Consider the following 20,418-nt stretch of genomic DNA (forward strand, 5'->3'; position numbering starts at 1 on the left):
CAATATTAGATTCAATATGGCTGTTTATGAAAGATTGAGGAAATGAGCACCTTACATGCAGTCTCTCTCTGCCGGACCTGTTTTTTTTAATAATTAGCAAGATATGCAAACACAATGCGTCCGGAGAGGTTTTTTGTAAGCAGAATTGTTCGTAGCTCATTGAATATTAGATTTCAATCTGTAAGCACTTTAACCTTAAATAACTAGTTTTCCAGGGGGGTGAATTTTAGTGTTGACATCATTTTTACACATGGACCTGTTATATAAGTGCCAATGTTCAGCCCAAACCAAGTGTCGCTTTAAAGTACTGTAGTTTGAGTCTGTTGTGTAAATACTAGACACCGCCCTAACTGAGATGCAATAATTAAGTAATTAAGTAAGTAATTAAGATGGAGCATTACTACTTTTGTGAAGGCAGGATATTTGATACAGCACTCAGATATCATTATATTATGCAAGTGGTGATAATGTTGCTGGTTGGTGTACTGTGTATACTTCAATTCAATATAGATGTCCTAGTTAAAGATTTAAGGTAAAAACAGAACAACACCCATTGTCAAAACCGTTTGGTCAACAGTTTTCAATACTTGTCATGTGACAGGATCACCTTTTCTAGTATTCCTCTTTTCCTTTCGGCTTGTCCCGTTAGGGGTTGCCACAGCATTTCATCCTTTTCCGTGGAAGTCTTCACTTTATTGAGATGTACCTTGTAGGGCGCTTTGGTTTGCACACATGAACAAACATACAACGAAACAGTCACACAATAGCCAGAATAACAGTAGTAGGTGGAATATGGGCAGTACAGTATATCGCATCAAATGCATGCACAGACAAAAAACAAAGCAGCTCGTAATCAGTCACACGTGGCTCGTGATACCGATAAAAACATTATGACATATTACGTTCAGCAAATATACAATAATTAAAAATGTGCAAATATGCAATAAAAGAGTTAAATACTAATAATAATGAATGAGAATAGCAAACTACTGATCAGCATATATATACAGTAGCTATAAGTAAAGTGCAAATATTCAATAAAAATTAATAGATAGACAGAAAGGACAGACAGACTACTAGTCATCACACTACAGTAGCTGTAGTGGTACAGATTGGTGCAGTGAAATGCACAGTTTACAATAACTATATAATACTACCTCCTCTTCTCTATGGTGTTTAAAGCCCGAATGGAGAGAGGCACAAAAGAAAACTTGAATCTATTTTTGGTAGCTGGAGGAACACTTAGGCGAAGACCAGAAGGAAGAAGCCGATACTCCTGGTGGAGAGGATGGGTTTCATCCCTACATCCTCCTCTTGAACACCAATTGCCCTTATCTCTTCCCTCACTACAGCCATCAACCTTCTGTTAGGTCATCCTTTGGCTCTCTTTCCTGGCAGCTTCATCCTCATCACCCTTCTACTGATATAGTCACTCCTCTGGGTGTGACTCAGCCCACTCTAACTTTTCCTCCCCAAAAACATATACACCTTGGCTGTCTCTCTGGTCAGCTCATTTCTAACCCTGTCCATCCTGGTGACTCCTAAGGAAAAACTCAACATCTTTATTTCAGCCACCTTCATCTCTACTACCTGTCGTTTCTTCAGAGCCACTATCTCAGCACTGTTTTTTCTCTCTCTTCATCCGAGCAGAGACTCACATAACAAACACCCTTGAAACTTTGCTCCACCTATTGCAACCTGCTAGTATCCCTCCTTTCACCTCCTTACCACAGTCACCATTGCTGTGGACTGTTGACCCAAAGTATTTTAATTTCCCCACCTTCGCTCTCTCTCTTCCCTGTAGCTTCACTCTTCCTCCTCCACCGCTCTTGTTCAAGGACATAAATTCTTCTTTACTTCTGCTAATCTTCATTCCTCTCCTTTCCAGTGCATGCCTCGAATTGTTCCTCTACCTGCTCCCTGCTTTCATTGCAAATTACAATGCCATCTGCAAACATCACGGTCCATGGGGATTCCAGTCCAGCCTCATCTGTCAGCCTATCCATCACCATTGCAAAGAGGAATGGGGCTAGCACTGAGTCTGCCACTCCAGACTTCCTCATGCCCACAGTTCTTCACTAGGTACTCTGTCATAGGCTTTCTAACGAGCTACAAAGACACAATGCACAATTCTTCTGAGTTTCTGTGTACTTTTCCACAACACATAATAATACATCTGTTGTAATCTTCATATGCATGCAACTATAATGTTGCTCACTTCTGTCCAGTCTTGCGTCCACTACTCTTTCCTATAACTTCATTGTGTTTCTCCTCATGTTGGTTCTTCTTTAATTACCACAATTCTACATATCCATCTGTTCTTAAAATGGGTACCTGCACACTTCTCCTCCATTCCTCAAGCAGCTATTCAATCGTGGACACAAATGATGAGGTGGAAGGCGCTCTTCAAGTGCCCACTGCACAGCGGTGATCTGTAATCGCCCTGGCCAACTTTAACCCTCTGCAAATAGAGATCTTCTTGCTGTGCTTTATAAACATATTTTGCGCACATCTCCTGCATAGACTCCAGTCAGTGTTCTTTGGGCAGGCATTTTAGATTTGGTCTTACTCTTTTGGGCAAAAATGCCTATTAGTTTTAGTCATATTTTACTCACTTCTATTCGTGAATTTAGTCTAGTTTTAGTCGACGTAAACTAAAAAAAATGTTTTTGGTCTAATTTTAGTCAACAAATACTCAAAAAGGTTTTAGTCTAGTTTTAGTCAATTTTAAAGATATATATACATACAAGGTTTCCACCCAATAGCAAAGACATTCTGATCTACTAAAAATTATGCATTACACACGGATAAAGTGGTATGTAGAATCAGTGCTCATTACTCCAAAATAAGCCGAGAACCAAAACATTTTCTTTGGTAATTGTTGTGGCTTTATTTCCACCTAGTTTGTGGCAACATTTACTGTTACTGCTGTCTACAATGCATCGTGTTGTTCTTTCTGTTTGGGCATCGTTTGAATTTGGACGATTCCGATTCTTTGATTCGATTCCGGTTCCTAATGATTCCGATTCTTAACACAAGAAAAATAATTGTTTTTGAACAAAGTGCATGAACTTCTCTGTCCTTTAATTTCATGAACTTTTTGCTGTTTGTGAACTTTACTATGAATTACTCAAATGGTTGCTTTTAACCAGTATACAGTAGTTATTTTTACATGTTTTTGTATTTTCCATAAGAACTTTTGAGAAGCTCAAGACAATACAATAATGCAGCTGTTATTGAAAGCATGACACTGAACACCAATAGAAAGATTCTTTAGAAAGAACAAAAAAATACACACACACACAGAGCTGGGCTTTCCATCTATATGACAGACTGTTTCATCTATCTGTCACTGACGGACGCTAGATGGATTAAGCATAGACGTAAACCCCTTTATTTAGTTCGCCATTCGTCTGCAGTCCGCCATTAGTCTATTTTTCGCGGCAAGGCTCCCATGGCCGCGGCGAGCGTGGGGAGGAAAATATTGACTCGTTGCTTGGCCCGTGAGATGGCTACAAATGGGTGCATTTATCATATTCCACAAACCCAGTATTAATCAGAATGCCTTGTTTCAAATAGTGGGCCTGCATAGAACATATTCTGGAAAAATATGTTTGGGTTGACTTCTACTTTAAGACTGCAAACTCCACCTTAAATACTAAAAATAAGTCAATACAGTAGTCCTTGGTTCATGAGTTCAATTTGTTCTGAGCTTCTGTTCCAAACCAGATCCATTATCCCAATAAAAATGAAAGGAAGTAGAATAATCTGTTCCAGCCCCAAATTGCATTTGTGCGTAGCCAAGGAGCCACCCGGCAAGGAGTGGACAGGGGAGCCTCTCACCAAATCACCCCTCCAAATCACTGTGTGGTCCACTCATAATAGATATAAAGATTCACTTGTTGCCAAAGATTTAATATCATTACAAGAATTTTTGAAGATTTGGCCATGGTCTGATCTTACTGAATACATTAACAAAAATGTATTAGAAAAGTGTATATGGCGCAAGACGGACGCACAAACGTGGGTATTATTCAGGTGTTATCAAAGAACTAACCCTCAGTTTATACATTGCCTTCTAAAGCTCAGACATCTAAATCATCTGTCTTGGCAAAGCTGTCACTGTATAGTTCTCAAGTTCTCCTATGAATCCTTTCATTGCTTCTAATGAGTCCAAATGAGCCGCTAGTATTCAGTGTTCAGTTTGACCTCTATTAAACTGTAGCAGAATTGTGTCTCATTTGTCTTCAATTTCAAACTTTGATTGAAGCTGAGCATTCATGGCTCATGGCCTGTTGCTGTAAAATGTTTGACCTGATTGATACTCATTCTCAAGATATGAGGCCGTTTAAAATTTCTGATGGAAATATGCAATCATTTCTGTGCCATTTTATCAGTGAAGTGTAGGTCAGTCTGTAGTTATATGACACATTTTAGAGGTAAGTAAAAGACTGCAGTCTGCTTGTGTCCCCTTATGCTATTGTCACAGTTTGTTCAAACCAATCTGCATACAATAGCAGTCAAAGGTTTAAGCAGACTTGCAAAAAAAAAAAAATCTGTGTTTAATTGACAGCCGTTGAAATGCAATGGCAGGGGGGCTATTGTGGAGGTGAATCACAAGTATGCATTGATCCACAGTACAGAATAAGTATGAAATTCTCATTTAACTCAAGGTTTTTGAAAACTGTCTAGAAAAAAACAGCACCCTCCCAAAACAGGAACCTTTCTGTTTACACTAGAGGAAATAGTAATTGCATCTGTACAAGTGTAAATTAATGAGCATATTTTTCTAAGTTAAGTGTCAGCAATTCATATATTGTAAAAGTTGATTCAAGACTCTTTGCTTCCTTTGTGAGTTCATACATTAAGCCAGTGGCTCTGGACTTGGCTATGCAGATAGTGTCGGTGCCTGTGTGAAATGTAAACACACATCAGAGTGAGGACACACTTGCATCTGCATCTGTTTATTTGCTCCAGTTTGCTTTCATCCTCTGTGATTAGCTCCTGGCAGTTTTGTTGCAGAATAATCTGTTTAGCCGCATACAGGTTTAAATCAATTGGCGATATAATGGTTAAGGCCTGCCTTAAGTGCCTTCCTTTATTCTAGCCAGAAACCATCATGTAAAAGTCTCATGATTATTGTTGACTAAATCCTCTATTTGGTCACATGTGCCATAAAGAAAATTATTGTTATCCATTGCCTGTCAGATCAAACAAATGTTGTAATTTTCTTGTTTTTTCAGCCCCTCACAGCCTATTTGAGGTTAAGGCCTGTGTGACGATTATCCTTTCTTTCAGACTTAATGCAATGTGTAACAACAACAAAATGAGACTGTGGAAGTCATGCTCATAATTCACTGCCAATTGGCTAATGCCACTATTATGCCGTAATATTCTTCACTTCACCCACTCCGTGGTTCTTTTTCAGGCTTTTGTGTTGGGTACTTGTCATGCTTTGTCAGGCAACTGGAGGTGGCACAAGCATAGAGCAAAAAATACATCCATCCATTATCTGATCCGCTTATCCTCACTAGGGTGGAGGGCGTGCTGGAGCCTATCCCAGATATCTTTGGGCAGCAGGCGGGGTACACCCTGAACTGGTTGCCAGCCAATCGCAGGGCACACAGAGGCAAACCACCATTCACACTCACAATCATACCTAAGGACAATTTAGAGTGTTGAATTAACCTACCATGCATGTTTTTTGAATGCGGGAGGAAACCAGAGTACCCGCAGAAAACCCACGCAGCCGCAGGGAGAACATGCAAACTGCACACAGGAAGGCCGGGGCCCAACCGAATATTTCAAAGGGATTTATGTAGAACAAGCTATGATGTTGTCGACTGTGGGTGGCCCAAATGCTTCAAGTGTGACTGCAATCAAGATGAATGAAGATGGCCACATTTTAGGATAGCCTTCCATGACAAAGACGGCTGACAACATTGACAGAGTGAACCAGCTTGTGCAGAGTAATCACAAACCGATGGTGGGGTTTGAGACACTCACTTGGGCCCTTCCCGAACATAACCATGGATTTCAAATGTATTCCTTGGCCCATGTTTGCGCCATCTGCAGTTGTGGGAGAGACACAGAGTAAGAGTGTGACAAAGCGTGACAGCAGTATGCTACTCAAAAGCTTGGAAAAGAACCACAAAGGGAACAATACGATGGGGCACGAAGTTGTGCAACACTTTGACATAAGCAGTTAGGATTGTGAGACTTGTGAGCGTGGCTGCCAGATTCCTTTCTTTATTGTCACACCTTAGACCTGAAGGCACCACCAAACAACACAGATCCAAGTCACAAATTGATGCCGCAGTCCTCAACAAAGTTACCTGAATTAACCATTGATGAGACTCTATTGTAAGTGTGTGACAGGAGTTAACTGCACACACTGTAGTGATTTAAAATTTAGATGAAGTGAATACGCTTCATGTTTGTTGTTAATTGTCTGTATGTTAGCAAGAAGGCTACTTTATGGTTCATGAAATTGAATGACAAAATTTAACAGACACAATTTGGGTTTCTGATTGGTGGGGAAATGATATATTGTGAACTAATGATATATTGTGAACTAATGGCAATGTGACAGGAAATAAATTCATCAATCCTTTCTTAGCACAATTTGCACTGTCATTGAATGGGTTGTTGCTCTGCACACATGCAATCCATCTACAGAGTTGCAAGGGAAATTAACGATTTTTTTGGTGTAATCCTGCCGTGTGAAACCAAGACCTCTTGCCTTTGCTCTATTTCGCTTGTTGGAGATAATTAACCTCTTCTTTAGTCATCTACCAGATCATTCTGACCATATGCCAGTAACACATTAGCTATCAACAAATGAGATGGGAATTCTGCCCAGGACAAGGACGGAACCGTCTGTCCCGTACGGACGCCCATTTTGTGGACAAACGGAGGACGAGAATTGTTTTCTAACGGACGGACTAAGCAAGGACGGAAGTGGGTTTTCGTCCGTCCCTGTAATAGTCTGTACCCGGGTCAAGTACAGACTGACGTGTTGTGTTGGGTTATTTTAAAAAGCAAGACCACTGTTCTCTTCTGCAATACCACAGTGATGCCTTTACTAACTGCCTGCGCAACACTTTCCATGTGTGTTCCCCGCAATAACATTGCACAGGCACAGTCTTGCCTCGAGTGCTTCAACACATGTAATACCATGAATTACGTCGTAGGACGCCATTTCATTCACTGACGACTGAAACACATCCAGTCTGTCTTGTGTGTAGAGCTGGGCAGTCCGTCACAGGGGCGGAACGGTCCGGCCCGGGCGGACGCACATTTTTGGGGCGGAGGGCCCCCTGTGCCACGTTTGGGGAAAAAAGAGGCGGACTAAGCAAGGGCGGAAGTGGATTTTAGTCCGGCCCACTAATCAGCCCGCATGCGTGTGATGTGGCCGCAAGGCGGCCAAAGTTCAGATCAACCTACTTGGCGAAATGGGCAAACGACAATAATTGTAGTTTGTGGTGGGAACCAATCTAAATTAAAAAGTAGTGCTTAGAATTGTGGCAATTTAATACATTTTTGTGTCATGGTGCTTTTTAGTTATGAATTGAATGAATAGGCCACCGATGTCTGTCTGCAAAGTGGTGTCAGTGACAACCATTCTGATTGGCTGTCAGCCAGGAAATGCAAATCAGTGCATGAGATGGATGAATTTGTAAAATAGTATCCAATTTATTTCAGTTCTTTTAACCAAACAATATTGTATTTTTAACTGTATTGCGTTATAAAGCAATCATATTTTTAACTGTATTGCGTTATAAAGCCATCTTAAATATTCTCGTGATGTCTCCTGGCAGGCTCTGGTCTAGTGACCGACGGTGGTTGTGTTGGCAGCTAAAAGCTATCTTTGTTTAACAGTTGTAAACAATTATCTCCCAGCTAGTTTGTGGATGTGCGTAGGAAATTAGTCAACTAATGGGCTCGAAATAATGTTTATGAGTGCACGGACATTTTTTCTTTTCTTTTTTTTTTGTTTTGAAAAGGATGGACTAAGCAAGGACGGAAGTAGGTTTTCGTCCATCCCTCTATCGACAGACTGACAAAATACAGAGAAGGGAAGTAACAAAGTACAAATACGCCATTACTGTACTTGAGTAGTTTTTTCCAGTACTTTGGAATTCACTGAGTATTTATTATTTAGAATATTTTTATCTGTTACATTTTATCACCAGTATCTGTACTTTTTGCTCAATACATTTTCAAAACAGGGTCGTTACTTTTGTTGTACACAATGCATGATGATTAAAAAATAAATTACACCAATATGTTCGTGGCCCCGCCAATCATATGAAGGCTTACACCTGGTCCCAGACTTCCCAGCTGCTAGCTCTATCACAACACCCAAGTAGACACTATGTTACCCGCGACAGAAGATAATTTGATTGGAAGGTGAGAAGAAGTAAAATGTCAACGTTGAAACTGACGTTGAAACAATATGGGCTCGACACAGAACGAGCCAGCGCCAGCGAGTCAGCAGCTGGCTGACGTCCAGCCATGGTCTTATCTGAGAAAACATATTGAGATAAAACTAAATGGTTACCCTTTCCTTAGCTTGGCCCTGGTTAGTGACGTTAGTTTTATACTGTTTGAATAAAGCAGCAGTTCATTAATAAAAATGTGATTTCGAAAAACAAAGATGTAGGTCTACCTGCATGGTGTGTTAAGTGACGACCTTTCAAATTTAATAGCCTTCAAATTATATGAAATGAGGAGAAAACATCCGGTAAAAATAATTTTTACTTTTACTCAAGAAAGTACATTTCCTGTACTTTTTAAATTTTACTTAAGTATTTGAATGAATACTTTTTCATTTATAAGTACTTTTTATACAAGTAATTGTACTTCTACTCAGGTACAGAATGTCAGTACTTTTCCCATCCCTGACGGAATGTAAGGACGGACGGGGTCGGAGGACGATTATTTTAATGAATGACGGAGGGACGATGACGGAAGCGTGCCCAGATGGAGTACGGAGGACCGACCGGCAACATAGGGTGAAGTGCCCATCTCTGCAAATAGTAGCAATCAATCTGTTGTGAATCTGAGTTATTCAATATAACCTGTTCTTTTCTTGGTTTTGGATATTCCATATGTGACTGTTAAAATCAGTGTGGCTTAAGTGAGGATTTTGCTCAGGTAGTAATCACAAAAGCACCTGCAGCTTAGAACCCTATTGCTTAACTGTGTCTGCATGTAAATGTAGCTTCACTTCCAATCTATTTTTTATTATGTCCTCATTATAAAACCAATTGCGATCTAATCTATTGATTAAAAAAACAGAGGTCTCATCATGAGTAAAAGAATTCACCATGTAAAGCGGTTTCTATTTGTATCCTCCCCTATAAGTTAACTGCAGAGGTATTCCACAAGTCTCTTGTACTCAGATGGCCTTACCAAAAAATATCGTTCCTTGCTTGGAAGCACCAAAGCTTGGAAAAGGTGAGCTAACATGGAGAAAGTTTATTCGACCATAAATATCCGATAAATGGGAGTTATGAAATAAGTATAATTATCACAGTAGGCCTGTTTACTTGCACTTCAGAAATGTGACGATAGAAAAATGCTGGCCTAGATCATTTGTCCAATATCTGATTTCTTTCGGAGTACATGGAGTATTTCACAAAAAAAAAAACTTGGCTTGTCTACAATATAAAGTGGTCCATGAACAGCTTTAATAACAGAGTAATTTTATTGTCTCCTCAAAGTAACTCAACACACAGCCATTAATGTCTAAACCGCTGGCAAGAAAAGTGAGAACACCCCAAAGTGAAATTGTCCAAATTGTGCCATAAGTCTCAATATTGTGCGTGGCCACCACAATTTAATCAGCCCCTCTTTTTTATTTTTCACTAAACACAGTAAACTCTAAATTGTTCATTTGGAACATCAGAATTTGCTCTACGAAGGATGGGGAGACACACTTAAAATTCATTAATTAGTTCTGACATTTTGCAAATTTGTTCTGACTGTAGCTAATTCAAATTTGAATGTGGTAAACTCATGCGGCCACGAGATCTAATTATTACGCTATTAATGTGATACAGAGTGTCAACTTTGGGAATACAAAATATTAAAAGTGGCATATTATGCACACTAAACCAATCTTTCCAGCCAAGGCATGTAACTTTTTGTTTTATGGCAAAGAGTCCCTTTAACCATGAAATCAGTATACTGAGTCTAGTAGCTTATTGACCTGAATTGGTTTCCAGCCAATTGCAAGGCACACATAGACAAACAAACATTCACACTCATACTCATACCAAGGGACAATTTAGAGTGTCCAATTAACCTACCATGCATGTTTTTGAAATGCGGGAGGAAAACGGAGTACCCCAAGAAACCCACATAGGCACGGGGAGAACATGCAAACTCCACACAGGAAGGCCGTGGCCGGATTTGTACCCAAGACCTCTGCACTGCGAGGTGGACATGCTTACCGGTCGATCACCGTGCCACCCACACAGGTCTCATTTTACTCTCATTTATATAAGCCGCACCCACTCTATTTTTAAAAATATAATGAAAAAAACAATATATAAGCCGCACCTATCTATGTTGAAGGATTAGATATTTACTGCATTTACAGAGCGATTTTGAATTGTAACTGTACATCTATGTACCTGAACAGATTCTTTCCTAACAGTGCCTTTTTACATGGCAGCAACTTTGCTGTTTAAAACGGAAAAGAACCAAGAGAAAATAAACAGTATGTATTTATCTTCATTTCTCCTGTGTTTGAAATCACAAGTCACTTTAATCATCTTCGCTGAAACCCATGGAGTCGTCTTCTTATATGTTGAAAAATTTTATATTTACTGCATTTACAGAATGATTTTGAACTGTAAATGTACATGTATATACCTCAACAGATTTTTTTCCTAACAGTGCCTTTTAACACAGCAGCAACTTGCTGATTGAAATGGAACAGAACCAAGAGAAAATGTACTTATCTTCATTTTACTGCCCGTTGGCACTCCAGTTTGTCAGTTAGCGTCCACGTTTTAAATACCTTTTAGAGCGCCCCTAGCAGTGGAAGAAAAATCTACTGAATAGCCGCACCTTTATATAAGCCGCATGGTTCAAAACCTAGGAAAAAAGCAGCGGCTTATAGTTCGGAAAATACGGTTAAGGTCAAGAGCCCTTTGACAAGGTGGAGGCCTTTACTCTGATCTTACTGGAGGGGTAAAATGGAAGATTATTAACCAGTATGTGTGTGTGTATATATATATATATATATATATATATATATATATATATATATATATATATATATATATATATATATATATATATATATATATATATTGCATGAAGTAATTTCCTTACCGTGCTGGCTCTTCATCCAAAGGCCTAGTTTGACATTCGTACAGCCTCATGCATGCATGCATGAGTCGTCAACTTTATCAAACACAAGAGGTACTCTGGCAAAATAGAAATGGGAAAGAACCTCATGTTGTATACGACTGACTAAAATACTATTTACTTTTATTAATATGTAATAAATGTCATGTCCGACGGCATGTCTTCCTCCATGAAGTGGACAGATTAATGATCGCTCATGCAGACCAACAAGTTTCCCTTTGGCTTGTAAAAGCCATGTGTATTTGCTCAGTTACCACAGGGTCAATGTTGTGGCCGGACTACAGTATTTCATTCTGGTGTGAATAGAGTTAATATTGGAGCCCAAAGCAGACAACTAAATCAGAGCGATTAATTCAGTTTTAATTGAACCGAAAGTTCAGACAGTAAGCGACAACCACATACAATAAGCATAAAACTAACATACCAAAGGTGTCGACGTAAAAAAACCTCAAAATTGTTTGAAACAACCTAAGAGGGATGGACAGCGCCACAACTACTTATAAAAGCAATTGTGAAAACTAGGAAAGACAAAGTTGGAATACAAATGATACAAAGCAGACCAGCACATGGCAATTTAAAAGAGGACACTCATCAAAGTGATGAGTTCAGCATGTTCTCCTGTTTCTCCTGTCATAAGAACCTGGATGATTGTTATAGAAGTCGAAAAACAACACAACAGACATTCATTCATTCATTCATTATCCATACCGCTTATCCTCACAAGGGTCGCGGGCGTGCTGGAGCCTATCCCAGCTGTCTTTGGGCAGTAGGCGGGGGACACCCTGAATTGGTTGCCAGCCAATCGCAGGGCACACAGAGACAAACATCCGCACTCACAATCACACCTAGGGGCAATTTAGAGTATCCAATCAACTTACCATGCATGTTTTTGGAATGTGGGAGGAAACCGGAGAAAACCCACGCAGGCACGGGGAGAACATGCAAACTCCACACAGGGAGCCCGGAGCCGGGATCGAACCCACGACCTCTGAACTGTGAGGCGGACGTGCTAACCAGTCGACCACCGTGCCGCCCCACAACAGACATAAACATTAGTAATTTGCATAGTACCTGTTAGAAGTTAGAAAAATAAAATTAATAAACCTAAGGAAATATTCTGTGAATTTTTTGTATCTCTATCTTCTTCCAATCATCAATTTCCTGCCACTTATTCTGTTCTCTGTATCCAAAGGATGATACTAATATTCATAATTTTAAAACAATTCCCAACACAGTTCTTCATGTTCTGTTGTATAAAGCTCCAAGCGAATGCAAAGCAGAAGCCACAAGACAAATTTGGTCAGAACCAAAGGTGGGCATTTTATTAACTGTTGCTGGTCCGTCAACCTATAGTGGCCATGGTAGCCGTCTGTCATTCATCTGTCATTTGTCATTTTTTGTGACAAATTGAATTGTAATCGTCAGTCTGTCCATCAGTGAGTCCATCAGAAGTTGTTTAGTGATGTCTGTGCAGACAAATGGATGTGCAAGTCACCTGCATATACACAGCATACGCACAGCTGTAAATTAAATTTGTCCCCTTTATTATTATTGGTATTATTTTTGAGAATAAGGCTGTATTTCTTCATAGTGTGTATAGTTATGTGTAGAGCGGGCAGTTTTGTTTTATTTTAAGCCATGACAGACGTGGACTACTATTCAGTCTAACCTCCATTTATGGTTCTCATATAACATCATGCATGACGGCGATAACCAATGACGTAATTAGCAGTGACTGCAGTTTTGTAACAGCCATTAATTTGCTGAGTAACACACATACAGACGGAATGGTTCAAATATCATGTCCCATACAGTCATCTCTATCTCTCTTCCCTCTACTTTATTGCCGGCTCATGTCCCTCTCTATATTTTTTCCGAGTTGCATTCTTCACCGAGATGCCGGCCAGTTCCATCTTAGGGCAAACCTTCTAGAGGGTGTCACAGCGTTGGCATCATACACAAGTGTACAGAAATGACAAAAGTCTAATAGCGACAATATTTTAACATCACGGCTAAAACGTGAGTCGTGTGTCGACGCAAAAAGACCAACACGGTTGAAGTACAAATAAAGGAGACAACAGTGCAGATTCACAAGCGCACATGACAACAAGCACTGATATGCTGTGATGAACAATGACATGGCTAAAACACTGAAAACAGTCTAAAACATGTTAGCACGATGCAAAATGAACACCGAATTATTAAAAAGCATGGAAAGGTACAAAAAAGAAAAAAGTTAGACGAGCTATTGTAACTGGCTGCCGACTCATAGGTGCACTTTGGTCTTTCTCACTCATTTGTATTCCATTTATATTACTGGGCACTGTGCCATGCATGGTCAACCACTAATTAAGTTGAAATATTTTGAGTGATGTGCACTGGCAGCTCCACTCACAACTGTTCATCTAATCAGCGCAGTGATTGTCAGCACAGATATAGCATAATAAGACAAATTATTTAGCAGTCACAGTGACTTGTTTTCAATGTTACACACATGAACAAAACTGTTGGTAGACACTTATAAAGAAAAAAAACCATCCATAATGGTCATTGAAATACTTTGAAAGCGGAATTTGCTCTAATGTATATTGACTAGCCACAAAGGTTGTGGGGGACTGTGTTTTTGACGGATGAGGTCAAACTGGAGGTTTTGGGCAAGTCACATCAGCTATATGTTTATGAACACAAAAGTAAAGTATACAAAGTAAAGAACGCTGTACCGATTGTGACTCATACGTGTGGCTAGGTGGAGTTGCTTTGTTGCAATCGGCTCAGGGTTTTTTCAATCTGTGCAGGGTACAATGAAATCACAGGCTATCAAAACCTGAAGAAAAATATGCTTATCGTCAGATTTTTGTTGAGTTTTCTGTCTTTAAAAGAGGGTACCAACAATTTAGCGTATGTGATGCGCTAATTCAGGGTTCTCATGGATTATGTGGATTTTCATGCAATAGAGTTCTGTTCGATTTATTTATTTTGTGTGTGTGTGTGTGTGTGTATCAGGCACACACTGTTTTGTTTACACATTTGTTCATTTCAAATGATAGATTGTGCTAATTTGTTTTGTGTTTCAGTTTTGGGGTACTGAAGCGTGTATTCACTGCTTATCTGGGGTTTAGGGGTTGGTTATATCGTAATGCGTTGGCTGCATATATTTTACGCACAAGGAAACAAACATTCCTGTGCAATTACAGGCTCATCACCATCCTGCTAAAGACGCAGCCTGTGGGTCTTGGATCTCAGAACATGCCAATTTCTAAGTCTGAAAATAATATTAACATGACCAAGAAAACAGAGGCGACTCATCGGGTATTTCATTTCTCTTCTTTGAAAGGATATGACAGACGCTCTCTAATGATGTAGTGTGGTGCCGAACTTTCACTTCTCATCTGGTTTAACACCTTCTCTCCTCTCTAAGAAAGGCCAAGTGAAATGAGTAAATTGGAGTGAGGGAGGATGGAAATAGAAATTGCACGTTTAAAAAAGAATAACAGAATAGGAGAAGATAGCAACACTTGTAATGCAAAGCCTGTTGAGTCAGTGCACAGACATCTGGGAAATCATGAAAGCTCAGATGTTTGTGGAGCAGCAGTTTGTGTGTGGATGTGTTTTTGATTTCATCTACTCTTTTCACACAGACTGCTACTAAACACATCCACTCACATTTGACACATGAAAATACAAACAAGGTTCTACATATTATAAATTCATTGTTTTGTGAGCCACTTGAACATGTTAACCCATTAAGGCCTAAAGCGCCTGGTGAAACATCCCTTTAAAACCTAAGGGCAACTTTAGAATCACCCTTGAAAACCTTAAGTTCTCCAGGAAATTAGAGTAGTAATTACCATAATACCATACCATAATTACCAAATCTTGGTCGATATCGTCACTGTCAACAAATATTAGATGTCTTAACCATATATCACGATCAATTGGTTCCACTGGTTCAAAGTCCACGAGCGTGTCGTCCATATCACTACCGTCACTTATTTCAGAGCTCCCGCGATTGTCTGCGTCCGCCATTACTGCTCGAAAAAATTCCTGGACATCCTCCGAGGGCTCATGACACCGTCACGTGCATATTCTGATGCATTTCGTTGGCTAAGAGACCGAGAATTGGTATAAAACAAATCAAAATGAAGTATCCGCTTTCCTGACTAAAGGTAGAAATACGCAACAGCGATCCCGGCTCCAGTGGTAGAAATCCGGTAATGTGCTCCCGGCCAAAGGGTTAAGGCAATTAAATAGAATACAACTGTAATATATATATATATATATATATATATATATATATATATATATATATATATATATATATATATGTATAGGCGACAGTACAGTTACACAGCCATTACAGAATTGCAAAATCCTCACATTTAACGGTGGCCTAAATATTAGACATAGTACTGCATGTAGGTAAAAGTGGTTTACTGGTGGCATATGTGAAAAGAAGCAGAAGATCAAGAGCCAGAGGGAGGAAAGATTGAAAGAGAGATAGGGATTGTTTTATGACGTTAAAGCCCAAGTGAAATCAGCACAATTTGCTTAACCAAATTAGGGACAGTTGATGGTTGTGGCAGGACAGCATTCACAACAGGACTCCTCTCACTCCCTCATATGCTCCAGAACCAACAGTTTCCCCCCCATCTCTGGATTTTCCCAAATCGGTTCCAAGTGAGGTGTTACCTTTCACCTGGTCATCTCAGAGGCTCCTTTACAGACTCAAAGAGCGGCAATGTGTCAACAGACCGAAATGGAAAGGAATGAAGAAGCACCCACATCTTCTTCCACTGAGGTCCCAGACAGTCCCTCCCCCGGGGCTATGGGGGTTCAGGCTAAGCAGAACAGACCAGCCCTGACCCCTCAGCCTCATAGAGGATGTGAGAATGTCTGTCAGCCATGGTGCCTGCTCATCACTATGATCCTGCTCCTGCTTTCTCTCCTTGGCAGCTGGGCCGTGGCTCACCTCACCTTTGGGACCCACGGGGGCTCACCTTTCCGGATCTCAGCCAGCTATGACCAGCGAACGCTTGATGACTTGGCTATGATTGAGCCCAACTTCACCACCAACTGCACTATGGGTAAGACAACTTTTGTTTGGCACTCAATGAACTACTTTCAATTCCCCCAAAATTACCACAGCCATTGTTGTACATTATATTTGCTTTACTTGTTTTACTATCAAACTGTTATTCTTTGTAGTTATGATATCAATTAATACATCGTCGCTGTCATGTGAAAAACACTTTTTAAAATTTTCTTATTTTTACATGAATCATGTTTCCGCGTTAGACATCGCATTAAAGTGAAAATTGTCAAAGTTTCCAAAATTGGAGATAGGTATTTTTCAGAGGACAGCGACGATATTCAAATTATACTACATTTTTACTCTTGTTGTTTAATTACAGCTTTTTCACAATGGTTGGGATAAATCACAGGGTAAACAGCATGAGCCAATGTGGTTCAATGCTCTATAAAGTGAAATTACAGTGCTGTGGTTATGGCATTGTATCGTTATGGAACAATTTTCAAAGGTGGATGGAGTGAAAAACAATAGCACTACATGTTAAGAGACTCATTCTGTTTTTGTTTTCTTGTGTTACTTTTGAATGTTTGTGTAATATGCGTCTAGACTATAGTTAATGCATTTCACGTGTCTGCTGAGTGACCGATCGCTCAAAGCAGCTCAAACATGTCAAACACAAAATTGTGCAGGCATATTCAGGGATTTTTTTTTTCTTCATTGCACCACATTCTGAAATGAAATGTGAAGACAATTGGAGACTGAAATAATATTCCTCTCTGTTGGCTTTGAATACTCCTCAAATTGAATTAACATGACTGTTTCCATTTCCTGTGCAGGCTCATGGAAGCAGTTGCTTTATCATTTCAAGTGAGCTTTACAGAGGAAATATGGTCGAAAAGCCGTGTTTCTCCCATTTTCTCCAATTCATCAAACATGTAATAGATAGCCCAAAAAGGTGAAAGCTATTATACCAGCCTGCATCTGTTTAATGGATTCTTCTCATGTGTGTATATCTAATACATACATCTGGATGTATTTTTATGCAAGCACACGCTCAAAGGTGTATGATTTTCCAAATTATTTTCCAGTTCTCTCCAGGATTCCTAATCTCGACTATAAAACCTCTACAACTTGTTTACTTGCTCATGTCTAAGCATAAAAGGGAATGATCGCGTAAGGGCTGACCAAAATAAATGTTCCACCATTATCTTGTTATATTGGACTAAATTGAATCTTATAATTAGCCACAGCACCGAGGGAATTTCCAGTATGTGGCTGACACAACTTCCTGGAAAAAACAAAACACAATTGAAATTTGTCATTTTAAATGAATGTTTGGATTTTAGGGATTAAAAGTATGTCAATGTGAATTCAAAGCTTGTCTCAGACATTTATGCAAATGTCATTAAGATCCCAGTGTCGCAAATGTTAGACACACACTGTTCTGTTTACACACTATACAAATTAAATGATCACAAAATCACTAGCTTTGGCCAGTGAATGTAAATTGCCCATCTGCTTTGTTGGCATATCTCTGCCTTTCTTTTTTTTTTTTTTTTTTAGTACTGTATTCTGTTAAATCTGTTTTTATGCTATAATTAATGCAACCCAGGCCAGCAAACATCTGTTTCTACAGCATTTCAACATTTTTATGTAAAGTTTGGGCAGTATGGTTGGATTATGATTGATACACATTAGATTTGTAATCTTAAAAGATCATGTACTAGTTTATTTTGCCTTAATTGTATTTGAACTGAAGCGCAGAGGAGATTAACATTTCATCACACTGTTTCCATAGATGTATGGCCAAAACAAATACTAGGTGAGCAAAGCCTGAACGCGACATTATGTTATGTCGCGACAGATCATCAGATGTGCTGCAGAAATCCAATTTCACTTAATTCCAGGTTGTACCACGCCTCTTGCCCCTAGTCAGCTAGGGCAGTCTCTAGCACAGCCACCGCCCTAATTGGGGATAAGGATGGCCGAATGGGTCCACTGATAGTGTAGTGGTACACACGCTCGAGTTGTGTGCGGGCAGCGTGGGATCAATTCCCGCTCAGTGACAGTGTCTGTGTGTGCCCTGCGACTGGCTGGCGACCAGTTCGGGGTGTAGTCTGCCTTCGCCCGTTGACGGCTGGGATAGGCTCCAGCAACTCCCCGCGACCCTGTATAGGATAAGCGGTTTGGAAGATGATGATGGCCGAATGGGTTGAAAATAATTGTTTACTTCAAATAATGTATCTTTGCCCATCTATCTATGCCGGTGGTGTATAGTGACAGGTGGAACAATTAAATGCTTTTTCACTAGAGGGCAGATGATTCAATTAAGATACCGATACGCCTGTTACCATTCAATGAACAGAAGTCATAGCTTCCTGCAAGTATATCAGATCAGTTTTTTGTTCAACCAAACATGCTAAGGATAAGTACCTTTTGCATTTGAACCGGTTGAGTTGTGATTCTCATAACCTAGGAATCGGTACTAACGCTACCAATTGTGGGTACTTTTTTGTGGTAGTAAATGTTAATTTATTTAACGAAAAAATATATTTTAAAAATCTATTTAAAAATCCTGCGACCCTTGTGAGGATAAGCGGTATCGATAATGGATGGATGGACATTTAAAAATGACTCTTCACTATAAAAAATGTGTGAAATTCCAGATTAATTCAAAACAAATGAGGCAGAAATGAGAAGTAAAAATAAAGCTATACCGTTTTACAATTGATAAAGTATAGATAATACAAACAATAAATTAATATTTACAAAATAGAGTGTGATGCAACGTTCTTTGCAATGAACAACACACAGAACTAAGTTAAATGATTGCATGAGTGTTATGTTTGTTCCTTGTGCAGTTGTTTTTCAATACAATACAATACAATACAATACAATTTATGAGAACACAAGGCCTGCCTCATGATGCACGATGAGTTTCAATCCATCTTGGACAGAAAAAGGAGGAGGAGGTTGAGAACAAAGAGAATAATTGGGGCTTAATTCATTGTTTGAATGTACCCATGCACGCAATGCTCGCTACATTTTGGCCACAACCTTTTGCTATTTCACTAATATAAAATTTGAAATATGGTCACCGGTAAATCTTGTTCTAAAACATAATGAATATATACTCCCGCGCAGTCACAACTTAGAAAGACGCACTACGGAACCGAAACATCGCACCATTTGATTTCACGCGAATCAATGCTATATATATATATATTTGACGCATTTAACGCATGCACAGAATGACTGCCTGCCGATGCATAATCCCACTCAGAAGTGCACAGTGAGCAGCAGAGCGGACACGTGTTGCCTGCGGGGTATAAAGAAGCATTTCGAAAGAAGAGGGCAGCTTTAAATCTCTGAAATGTGAATAGATTGGTTTGCCTCAGCGACTGAGGATGAGTAGAGAAGACGGCTGTCTTGTTTTGTGTTAATAAAGTCAGTTTTAACCAATTAAGGACAGGAACGCATAACCGCGTTTCTACCACTAGAGCCGGGAGCGCTGTTGCGTCTTTCTACACTTAAAACCGGGAGAGCATATACGTCATTTTCTATTTTTTATTTAATTCTCGGTCTCTTAACCAATGAAATGCATCAGGATGGACAATAGTCGTCGGAGGATATCCGGATTTTTTTCGAGCAGTAATGGCGGACGCCGTCGATCGCGGGAGCTCTGAAATGCATAACGGCAGTGATATAGACAACGCGATTGTGGACTTTGAACCAGTAGAACCAGTCGAACGTGATATATGGTTAAGATATGGGTTTGTAGACAGTGACAATATTGACGCATTTGTAACAGAATAGAAGATTGTAGTTTCCACTCATTTTTTTCAAATTAAAAATAGTGCTTCTCTTGCACTGACAGTTTATTTTTAACTCTCTCCAATTGAAACAGTAAAGATTAATAAACTCAGGTCTGTGTGAAAGCCACATGTCTAAACTCTCAAATTCCTTTGGAATTATGTTTCTGTCTGCTACAGGGGCTGAAATAT

At 39.6% G+C, this 20,418-nt stretch overlaps 1 protein-coding gene across 2 annotated transcripts in view; it reads left to right on the forward strand.

Moving 5' to 3' along the window:
* The window catches only part of alk (ALK receptor tyrosine kinase), a 452,952-nt gene that overhangs the window by 313,608 nt on the left and 118,926 nt on the right, over positions 1-20,418 (forward strand). For both annotated transcript variants that reach the window (XM_086049008.1, XM_086049009.1), the window contains exon 5: positions 16,339-16,469. In XM_086049008.1, the coding sequence (XP_085905134.1) occupies positions 16,339-16,469 (131 nt within the window). The remainder of the gene's footprint in view (positions 1-16,338; positions 16,470-20,418) is intronic.

The sequence above is a fragment of the Filicampus tigris genome, chromosome 13, assembly GCF_054856515.1.
Source record: "Filicampus tigris isolate MCC_2025a chromosome 13, RoL_Ftig_1.0, whole genome shotgun sequence".
In the NCBI taxonomy this organism is placed as follows: Eukaryota; Metazoa; Chordata; class Actinopteri; order Syngnathiformes; family Syngnathidae; genus Filicampus; species Filicampus tigris.